Genomic DNA, 11,561 nt, shown 5'->3' on the forward strand with positions numbered 1-11,561 from the left:
CTGACTCCTTCTCTCTGACTCCTTCTCTCTGTCTCTCTGTCTCCTTCTCTCTGTCTCCTTCTCTCTGACTCCTTCTCTCTGACTCCTTCTCTCTGTCTCCTTCTCTCTGTCTCCTTCTCTCTGTCTCCTTCTCTCTGACTCCTTCTCTCTGTCTCTCTGACTCCTTCTCTTCTCTCTCCTTCTCTCTGTCTCTCTGACTCCTTCTCTCTGTCTCCTTCTCTCTGACTCCTTCTCTCTGTCTCTCTGACTCCTTCTCTCTGACTCCTTCTCTCTGTCTCTCTGTCTCCTTCTCTCTGTCTCCTTCTCTCTGACTCCTTCTCTCTCTCCTTCTCTCTGACTCCTTCTCTCTGTCTCCTTCTCTCTGACTCCTTCTCTCTGTCTCCTTCTCTCTGACTCCTTCTCTCTGACTCCTTCTCTCTCTGACTCCTTCTCTCTGACTCCTTCTCTCTGACTCCTTCTCTCTGACTCCTTCTCTCTGACTCCTTCTCTCTGCTCCTTCTCTCTGTCTCCTTCTCTCTGACTCCTTCTCTCTGTCTCCTTCCTCTGACTCCTCTCTCTGTCTCTCTGACCCTTCTCCTCTGGTCCTTCTCTCTGTCTCTCTGTCTCCTTCTCTCTGTCGCTTCTCTCTGACTCCTTCTCTCTGACTCCTTCTCTCTGTCTCTCTGACTCCTTCTCTCTGTCTCCTTCTCTCTGACTCCTTTTCTCTGTCTCCTTCTCTCTGACTCCTTCTCTCTGTCTCTCTGACTCCTTCTCTCTGACTCCTTCTCTCTGTCTCTCTGTCTCCTTCTCTCTGTCTCCTTCTCTCTGACTCCTTCTCTCTGTCTCCTTCTCTCTGACTCCTTCTCTCTGTCTCCTTCTCTCTGACGCATTCTCTCTGTCTCCTTCTCTCTGTCTCCTTCTCTCTGTCTCCTTCTCTCTGACTCCTCTCTCTGTCTCCTTCTCTCTGACTCCTTCTCTCTGTCTCCTCTCCTCTGATCATTCTCTCTGTCTCCTTCTCTCTGTCTCCTTCTCTCTGTCTCCTTCCTCTGACTCCTCTCTCTGACTCCTTCTCTCGGACTCCTTCTCTCTGTCTCTTCTCTCTGTCTCCTTCTCTCTGTCCTTCTCTCTGACCTCCTTCTCTCTGTCTCTCTGACTCCTTCTCTCTGACTCCTCTCTGTCTCTCTGTCTCCTTCTCTCTGTCTCCTTCTCTCTGTCTCTCTGACTCCTTCTCTCTGACTCCTTCTCTCTGTCTCTGTCTCCTTCTCTCTGTCTCCTTCTCTCTGACTCCTTCTCTCTGTCTCCTTCTCTCTGACTCCTCTCTCTGTCTCCTTCTCTCTGACTCATTCTCTCTGTCTCCCTTCTCTCTGTCTCCTGCTCTCTGTCTCCTTCTCTCTGACTCCTTCTCTCTTGCTCTCGTCGCTCTTCTCTCTGTCTCTCTCTCTGACCATCTCTCTGTCTCCTTCTCTCTGTCTCCTCTCTCTGACTCCTTCTCTCTGTCTCCTTCTCTCTGACTCCTTCTCTCTGTCTCTCTGACTCCTTCTCTCTGACTCCTTCTCTCTGTCTCTCTGTCTCCTTCTCTCTGTCTCCTTCTCTCTGACTCCTTCTCTCTGTCTCTCTGTCTCCTTCTCTCTGTCTCCTTCTCTCTGACTCCTTCTCTCTGTCTCCTTCTCTCTGACTCCTTCTCTCTGTCTCCTTCTCTCTGACTCATTCTCTCTGTCTCCTTCTCTCTGTCTCCTTCTCTCTGTCTCCTTCTCTCTGACTCCTTCTCTCTGACTCCTTCTCTCTGACTCCTTCTCTCTGTCTCCTTCTCTCTGTCTCCTTCTCTCTGTCTCCTTCTCTCTGACTCCTTCTCTCTGACTCACTCCAAAACAAGCTGCACACATCAATCCCTGCTCAGAGTTGGACTGTAAACACAGACAATATACGATACGATACTACACTACTTTAATGGTCAGACCAAGTCTGAAATGTGACTTGCATCACAGCAGCTCCACGTGTAACATCAACATAAACAAATATCCAGACACAATACACGAAAAACAAACAACAAACATTTAACATCACAATCACTGAGAGAAAACAAAAGACCCTTTAGGGTGCATTTGATCTGGGATTTAGCTCTGTATTTACTGAGAGGATTGACTGGTGCACAAAGGAGTGCTTCAGTCTAACTTTATGTTCTGGTTCGCACACAACAATAACATTTAATATAATATCATCTTTCATGACTTTAGGGCTCCGTAGATTTTAATTTTCTCTTGTTTTATTTCAATATTTGCTTGTTTGTCCCTTCCATTAGTGTTGAGGAAGTGTGTGTCCTGCACGTTTATTCTGTTGGCGATTTACTGCTGAGGCTCTTTTAACGTACCATTAAGAGTAAAGTGGGAGGTTTCCTGTGTGACATGAACTTCATACAAAATGTAATATATTTTATTTTAAACCGTATTCAATGAGATGTCAGTGTAGGAGAAACCCAAACTGAAAAAAACACACACATAGTGCAAACAAGGCACACTTGTAAATGCTATACGTCGATACAATATCCTCCAACCCTTACACACTTGAACTACTTATCAATATAACACCAACAGAATGAACAAATGAAGGCAACTACATTATAAGATTGATAGTAAAGAGTGAGAGGGGGTTGAGGAGTAGGGTTAGGGTAGAGATGTAAGGTTTGCTAATCTAAAGTGTTACATTTATTTGCATAATTATATAGAAAGGGTTACTTAATATGACGCTTTCAAAAGTACTGAAAAATGTCCCTGTTAAAATATGTATGTATTTCTGTTTGATCAGGAGTTGGAGGATCTGGATAAGTGGAGTTTTAACATCTTCAGTTTAGCAGAGTTCTCCAACAACAGACCCCTCAGCTGCATCATGTACACCATTTTCCAGGTAAACTAATGTGTGTGTTTCTGTCGGACCGTTCTCACCTGAAGTGCTTTTCTGGTTTTTTAATATACAGTACATAGTAGATACTTACCTTTACAAGAGGGCCTACAATTAGAAAATCACTTCTATAGTTAAAACATAATTAAATTGTGGTCCCTTTGATATTATCATTTGAGAGTTTTAAATGCAAATGTTGCACTTCAACAGTTGTTCATTTATTGGCATTTGATGTACTTTATAGGTTATCATATAAGCATCCTGTATTGTGTAAATCTTAATGCAAGACACAATTGTCCTTTGTGTGTGTGTGTGTGTGTGTGTGTGTGTGTGTGTGTGTGTGTGTGTGTGTGTGTGTGTGTGTGTGTGTGTGTGTGTGTGTGTGTGTGTGTGTGTGTGTGTGTGTGTGTGTGTGTGTGTGTGTGTGTGTGTGTGTGTGTGTGTGTGTGTGTGTAGGAGCGAGAGCTGTTGAAGACGTTTCGTATCCCCGTCGACACGTTTGTCACTTATGTGATGACCCTGGAGGACCATTACCATGGAAACATACCGTACCACAACAGCCTCCACGCTGCAGATGTCACTCAGTCCACACACGTCCTCCTGTCCACACCTGCTCTAGATGTAGGTACACACACACACACACACACACACACACACACACACACACACACACACACACACACACACACACACACACACACACACACACACACACACACACACGCGACACATAGATGTATAAATTGTACCCATTTCATATCTAAATACAATTGATTAAAAGTCAAATAAAGACTAACGAACACACACTAACACACGCTGTTAGTTCTGCATTGAAGTTCCTCCTTAGAAAGTCAAAAACAATTCAGCTTTTTTTTTTTTAAATGCTGTTTTTACTCATATTCCTATTATTCTAAATTAACAGAGAAAACACTGGACGTTCTTTGGATAAAAACTTTTAAAAAGTGGATGATCATATCCAAGTTTCTGTGCTCTTCATCCTTCTGTGCTCTCAGGCCGTCTTCACTGATCTGGAGATCCTGGCCGCTCTGTTCGCTGCAGCGATCCACGACGTCGACCATCCTGGAGTCTCCAATCAGTTCCTCATCAACACCAGTGAGCACACACACACACACACACGCACGCACGCACGCACGCACACACACACACACACACACGGGAAATGTACATTGTGACAGCAGAGAAGAGCCAAAGACAGCTTAACCTAAGAAGCATGCATACAAAAAAATGAAAGATACACAAAAAACATTATAGTAAAAAAAATTACGCAATTTACGGTCTAAATATTTGCACAAACTACCTCCTTTTTAACGTCTTCCTTGGTCCCTCCTTCCTCAGACTCGGAGCTGGCCCTCATGTATAACGACGAGTCGGTCCTGGAGAACCACCACCTGGCCGTGGGCTTCAAGCTGCTGCACCAGGAGCACTGCGACATCTTCCAGAACCTGAACAAGAGGCAGCGGCAGAGCCTCCGCAAGCTCGTCATCGACCTGGTCAGACACACACTAAAAAACTTACATTATGTACATTACTACTTTTTATTTTGTATTTTGTATTTTTGTAATTTATTATATATGTTGCATTGTTGGAGGAGCTCAGGTCAGAAGAATGTCATTGCCATTTCTACACTGTAGCTTTGTGCATATGACAATAAAACCTTTGAATCTTGTAAATAACTTTCCATTATCTGACCCTGGTTTTGTAGATTTGGTTTTCTTATGGCTGCCATCGCTGAGAATCTTATATTTTTTATAATTTGATAGTTTCAGATTTATTAGACATTATGTCATTAAGCTGCTACTTTATTTATATTTTTTAGGGTTGTTGTTTTGGATTCTTTCTGGCCATATTATTTTAGACGTAGAAACCCATCTGTTTCGATTGTACCTTGTAAAGAAAAAGCACTCAGAGTTAGCTCAGGCCTTGTAGCTCATTCACCAGCACTTACTATGGTATGAGTTTCTTCAAGTGAATATATCTGCACTTTCCTTGTTGTTCGGAGTTTCAATCTTTATGTTTTTATGTAAGTCGCTTTGGACAAAACCATCATCCAAATGTAAAGTAATGTAATGTAGACATTACAAGTTAATTTTGTTCAGTTCTGATCTTTTTGAAAAAGGTTTCATCTGTTTAACGCTAGTTTGTCCATAACTTGTTGTGTCTGCATTACTTACACTTAGCACACTTAGAAACACTTTCTTAGTTCACACATGCAACACAAAGTTTATATGATCATATGTAATCAGAATGTAATCATTTTTGTTCATGTTGCTCTTTGTCTGGTAGCAACTGAACTACTTAACTTCGTCCCTGATTTTAATCTCACTTCACATCACTCAACTTTGTTTTTACTGTTTTGTTGGACAGATATGTTAAAGATTTTAGGTTCAATCTTTGTGCTTCCTTTCTTCTGATTGTGTCTTCCTGTCTCTGTGTTTAGGTGTTGGCCACAGATATGTCCAAACACATGACGCTGCTGGCTGACCTGAAGACGATGGTGGAGACGAAGAAGGTGACGAGCTCCGGTGTGCTGCTGCTGGATCATTACAACGAGCGGATACAGGTAACGGTCTGTACTCACACACACACCACAGACACTCATGCATGATGTTGTCTACTTTACTGTGTGTACTGCTGGGGTAACATAATACATTGAATGGTATTGAATAACTAATACTACGTTGCAAACACACACACATTACAAAACGGGGGGATCGGGCTTTCTGTGCAGCTGCTCCTCACCTGTGGATTAAACGTGTGTTTCTTTTGTTCTATGATGCCCCTTGTAGCACTTTGGGATTACTTTTAGCAATGAAAGGTGCTTTACAAATCAAATGTATTATTATTAAAACAAGTCTCACAAAATGGTTCAAAAGGTATATCACTGCCCTGAGCCTGTTTTTCAGGTCTCAGGCTCGAAAATGACATTCCCAGAACAAATGACCATATCTTCCCTTCTAAAAGGGTTAAATTAATAATCTTTTTTCTCAAAGTAATGATAAACCTGTGAGTTGGATGTAGAAAAGTCAGAATCAATATACTGTAGATGTTTTTTATTTTAAAGAAAATTCAGATTTTACATAGTAAAAAACTGTAAATTATAGTGTCCGTTCCAAAAATTATTTTTTACTTATAGTGAAAACCACCCTTGGATGATGGGGTAGTAGACTAAAAACTTTAGGAATCCAAAGTACAACATATAATAAGTACCCTGTATCAAGATTGATGCAAAACAAGTGACATTTGACCTTTTTAGAGAGATTTAGCAAAAATAAACCACTTCTGGGGTCATTTGGGTGGATTTTCCATATCTCTGGCTTCCCTAGCTCGATTTTGATGGTTGACACCTCTTTCTGACCGTTAGAGCCAATAGAATCGAAGGGGGAGTCCCACACACGTTGTGAAGAGAAAAGGTGGGGGCTTCGCACATGTAATTTTCCATCAGAGTGAACCTATCTCTAGCTTTGACATCTGGAAACGGAAAAGCAGTTTTAATCAGAAATCATTTCAAAGGGACACAGACACATTGGATTAACCTATGGATTAACTTCAGCAGCGTTTTTATCGTTTTAATGCCATTGAAGACCACTTTGGAGAGACTACAGAGCCAAGGTAAAAATGTTAGCATTTTTAGCTACCTAGCGTCACCTGTTTTGATGTCCGTTTTTGCTTATAACGTCGCAAATACGTATAATTCAGTGGTAATGTCGGTTTCAATCGATTATGTGTCACCTCACGATGTGAAACGATGTGTTGGATGTGGTGAAAAGATAAATAATAAGGTTTTGTGAGTGATTTTCGGTGAAAGATCAGTTAGATGAGTTTCTTTCCGTTACATGGATATAAAACATTCATAGTTTTATTAAATGAACATGCCCTCAGACACTGTTTCCTGCAAGATGTTGCGGCAGTGCCCCGGTACCGGGGTCTCTCGGGCTTAACAGGTTAACATTGTGTTAGGTGGATTAGATTACTTACTCAATTTGTAATAGGTCATTGTATTGGTAAACATTTTAAAAGCAGCCCTCCCAACCGTGTGTGTGAATATATTATTGAATACTATGTTCTGTGTGTGTGCAGGTGCTGAGGAACATGGTGCACTGTGCAGACCTGAGCAACCCCACCAAGGCGCTGCCGCTCTACAGGCAGTGGACCGAGAGGATCATGGAGGAGTTCTTCAGACAGGGAGACAAGGAGAGGGAGAGAGGCATGGAGATCAGCGCCATGTGTGACAAACACACCGCCTCCGTGGAGAAGAGCCAGGTAACGCTTTATCCCTCTTTTCCATACGGGCTAAATGTGTAGCTGTCAATATAACTAATCCAAATTGATGAAATGGAACCTGTTTTCAAAGCGTGAACCATTCATTTGACATTGGACCTCATGATCACGCTTGAATGAAAGTCAAAGAATCACAAAGATTATTACAATTATTATTAGGGGGTACTGAATATCTGTATTCAAATGAATTGCAGTCAAGGCAAAAGTTGTTGAGATATTTCTTCTTTTTTTCACAATATATATATTTTTTTTAATTTTATTTTTAGGTGAGATAATACAAAAAAACATTATGGACAACACAACATAATAAAACCCCCCAAAAAATAACAACAAACAACAACAAAATCAGACAAACAGCAACAGTAGCAACCTAGTACTCATGTGTGAGCACTTATCGTGTTATATTTACGCCCAGTTATAACACTTGACCATTCTTCCTTCATGTAGGGTTCAATTGGGGACCAGTCTGTAACAAGTTCATCCAGAGTTCCTCGCAGCACGTGTGACATCTGCTCCAATGGCAGGATTGACATCAGTTTTTGAAACCATAACAAAATATTAGGCAGTTGAGATATTTCAAGCTTTAGTGTCATTACAACGGAAATGCAGTTTGCATCCAACCAGAAAGAGAAAAGAGTAGTAAATTTAAAAAGATTTATATCAATCCTCTCTTAAAGGTCACCTATTATACTGTTTTTCATTACTTTATTATAGGTCTCAGATATATACAGAACCTGTCTCTGATTGGCTGAAATACCAAACAGATCATTGCAGCATTACCCATAATCCCCTCTGTTTCAGCCCTGTTTCAAAAGTGCTGATTCTCTGTCTGTTACTTTAGATGAAAATAAGGAGCCACTCCCCACGCCCCTCTGAGAGATATTTGGTTAAAAAGAACTCAATGGTGCTCTAGGAGGAGATTCAGGTGATAAGGTGCGGGGGGGGTTACCTTGGTTGGTGATTGGTAGGGATGCTCCGATCGATCGGCCGCCAATCGATATCGGCCGATACTCACTCTCTGCCGATCGCATGACGTAAAATGATGACGCAAAACAAGCTCGCCAAAATGGCTTCACCAGTCTGGCAGTATTTTAAGGTGTCTAGCTCCACCCGCTGTGACGGACCGGTGAGCGGAGCAAAACACACACTAAGAGTTAGACCTGACACACTTAGCTATTTGAATGTAATAATTATGTTGGTTGTTGTTTGTGGAAGCGCCAGTGAATGAGCCCCATTAACGGCCTGTCCACACGGCGGCGTGCGTTGTCGCTTGCCGGCGGGGGGGGCCGAAACTCGACCAACAACCAATCACATGAATGTCCCGCCCCGGACACACAAGCACGCGGTTTGATTGGCTAGAGCTTGTACTGGCATATGATTCGATTGGCTGACGCTTCCGCCGAAGCTTCAAAAGTTGAACATTGCTCAACTTTCGTCGCGAGCAACGCGAGCAAATCTACGCTTCGCTCCCACAATGCAGTTCGGCGAAACGTGACGTCACCCCATTCAAAGTGAATGGGCAGAAGCGTTGAAGCTTCAACGCACGCCGCCGTGTGGACGGGCCGTAACTGAGTTTTAAACATCACTTTAAATGGAAGATCCCCATAGGCCCCGTCCACTCGATCGGATCGGCGATAGGTATCGGCCGATACTGATTCCGGTGATCGGCGATCGGCCCCAAAATTGGCGATCGGAGCATCCCTAGTTATTGGCTGATGGGTACACAAGCCAAAACATCGTTATGACATCATAAAGTGTCCAAAATCTGATCAGCTCATTTTCAGACAGGTTTTTATATAAATGGATCAGGACAAAAAGTGAGAGAGGGGACACATGTTTATGTAGAAAAGACATGAAGAAGTGGATTTTGCACAATAGGTGACCTTTAAAACAATTTATTTTTCAAAATGTCTAATCATTTCCTTTATAATTTCTTCACCTCCAGGTGGGTTTCATCGACTACATCGTGCACCCGCTGTGGGAGACGTGGGCGGACCTGGTGCACCCGGACGCTCAGGAGCTGCTGGACACTCTGGAGGAGAACAGGGAGTGGTACCTGAGCACCATGCCCCAATCCCCCTCTCCCCCCCCGGACCGACACCTGCAGATCGACCGCTTCCAGTTCGAACTCACCCTGGAGGACATGGAGCACAACAACCACAACCACATCCACCTGAGGAGCAACGGGGGGACGGGAGACGCAGAGGAGAGAACAGAGGAGGAGGAGGAAGAAGAAGGAGCTGAGGAAGAAGACGAGGAGAATCACAACAGCAAACACAACGGGTTACAAAGTGAGGAAGAGGACGATGAGGAGGGTGGAGAAAGAGAGGGAGACGAGCTGGAGGAGAATGGAGAAGGAGAAGCAGAAGAAGTAGAGGAGGTGAAGGACACTGAGGAGGAGGAATGTGAAGAAGACGGAGGAGGTGAAGGACACAATGCAGCTGAGGAGGAGGAGGAAACTCTAGAGGAAAAGGAAGAGGAGGGGCAACATCCTGAAGAAGAACAAGAGGATGGTGCAGGAGATAAGGATGCGAATAACGAGGAGGGAGGAGGCGAGGAAACTTGGGGAAATGAAGATGTAGATGGAGAACAAGAGGGAGAGGAAGGAGCTGAGGAGGAAGAGGAGGTGGAGGAAGAGGAGGGCGAAACAGAGGATAAAGTGGAGGAGGAGGTTGGAGAAACAGAAGAGGAAGAAGAGGAGAAAGAGGAAGAGGAGGAGGAAGGAGAGGAAGAAGAAGCGGTAGAGGAGGAGGCACCAGTTGAGGATGAGAAGGAGGAAGAAGAGGAAAGTTAGTTGCGTCTAAAACATGATTTAACAGGGTCAATGAAAAGTGAGAGATTCAAAATGAAGCTGGAAAGACGGTTAATAGTAAGACTGTCATGAGGAGGAGGAGGAGGAGGAAGAGGAGGAGGAGGAGGAGGAGGAGGAGAAGGAGAGTAGTTACACTTCTCTTCTGATCTGAGGGCTGAACTGCAGACGTCTTAAACTCATTTCCGCAGCTGGCAGACGGACAGAGAGCAGCGTCTGCTTCCCGATCGGCTCAGATTGTTTCGGCGTCTCGATCATCTGGTAGTGATAGAACGACGCCACGTCTTCATCACCGAGTATCGGAACATCCATCACTGCCGTATAGGGGACAACACGAGGGGATCATAAGACAATACATGGGGGGGGGGGGGATGGGGGCTGTTTTATCAACCTTTTGTATCAAAAAAAAGAAAAAAACGCCCTGAAATGCGTACATGCAAATAAGTGTGTGCCTGTTCTCCAGATATACTACCCATCATCTCTGTCACCGTCTCTTTGTGAGGAAGACACACACACTCACACACACACGGCGACCAACAACTGTTTTAAAGAATGTCAACTTCCTCAGTTTGTCAGAAAAAAGAAGCGTGTGGAAAGTGTCTGTCGTCTTATATATTTAATACAAAAACTTTCCACGTTGTGACGGGAACTGAGAACACCTCTGGGCTCCGGTGTACAAAACAGTTCCTCACAGAGCAACCTTTAAAGCAACCTTAATGCTGGATTTCTGAGTAATACCTGGAGCGTTTCTTCCAAGTGGAAACATTTGCAATCCAGTTTCGGAAAAAGGCTGACCTGTTGTTCGTTGGTTCATGATGTCGGTTCATGTTTAAAGGGACAGTTCAACCCAAAAAGACAATTCCAACAATGTTTTTCCTCTTACCTGTAGTGCTGTTAATCAATCTAGATTGTTTTAGTGTGAGTTCTCTGTAGAAATCTCTGCCTCATTTCCCCTATATAGGAAACAGATGGCACACATTTGACATAAAACAAACAATTAGCAGCACTAACACAAACAGCAAATTATATACAGCAATATCATTAACAGTGTTCAGTAACAGGGCATGTGCAAAAAGTGACTAGTAATTATTCTGTTTTTTACAATTGCCATGCTTATGAAGGTAATCTAATTGTATGTGTATTTGTAGCACACACACACAGGTAGATTAGGCTTTAAAAACTTTAAAATACACACATAATTGCGACATTGCTGTTAATATATTTCTTGTTTGTCACAAGCAAAGTGTCATGTTTTTTATTTATTGATTTGTTAATTTGACAAGGACAGAGCACGATTGCATATTATTTAATTTAGCATCAAGAGGAAGGTAACAAAAGCTGAAACATCACAACTACAAATCAATAAGTTAAAAAGACAAAATACATAATGATAAATGTGAAGATAAAAGTGTTCATAGTTGTAGTTTTATTACATTTGAGGGAAGGCAGACATCTTCACGGCCTATATCTCAAATAATATGCAACTTACATGAAAACAATCTAGAAGAAACCGCACTACAGTTGAGAAGAAAAACTTGGGTTTTGGGGTGAAATGTCCCTTTAAATACAAATAAAAACA

General features: G+C 42.8%; 1 protein-coding gene across 2 annotated transcripts in view; it reads left to right on the plus strand.

Annotated features, from left to right (window-relative positions):
* LOC117481576 (cAMP-specific 3',5'-cyclic phosphodiesterase 4C-like) overlaps nucleotides 1-10,060 on the plus strand; it is a 19,005-nt gene extending 8,945 nt beyond the window's left edge. Inside the window, exons 10-17 of one of the 2 annotated variants that reach the window (XM_034129306.1) lie at nucleotides 2,782-2,880; nucleotides 3,331-3,495; nucleotides 3,888-3,987; nucleotides 4,231-4,385; nucleotides 5,333-5,455; nucleotides 6,973-7,155; nucleotides 9,119-9,844; nucleotides 9,926-10,060. In XM_034129306.1, coding sequence (XP_033985197.1) covers nucleotides 2,782-2,880; nucleotides 3,331-3,495; nucleotides 3,888-3,987; nucleotides 4,231-4,385; nucleotides 5,333-5,455; nucleotides 6,973-7,155; nucleotides 9,119-9,844; nucleotides 9,926-9,967 — 1,593 coding nt within the window. In that variant the 3' untranslated portion in view covers nucleotides 9,968-10,060. Of the gene's footprint in view, nucleotides 1-2,781; nucleotides 2,881-3,330; nucleotides 3,496-3,887; nucleotides 3,988-4,230; nucleotides 4,386-5,332; nucleotides 5,456-6,972; nucleotides 7,156-9,118 lie in introns of both variants that reach the window. The other variant, XM_034129305.1, reaches the window with a different exon arrangement.
* Nucleotides 10,061-11,561: the final 1,501 nt, after the last annotated feature.

This window comes from Trematomus bernacchii, unplaced genomic scaffold (genome assembly GCF_902827165.1).
Source record: "Trematomus bernacchii unplaced genomic scaffold, fTreBer1.1, whole genome shotgun sequence".
NCBI lineage: Eukaryota > Metazoa > Chordata > Actinopteri > Perciformes > Nototheniidae > Trematomus > Trematomus bernacchii.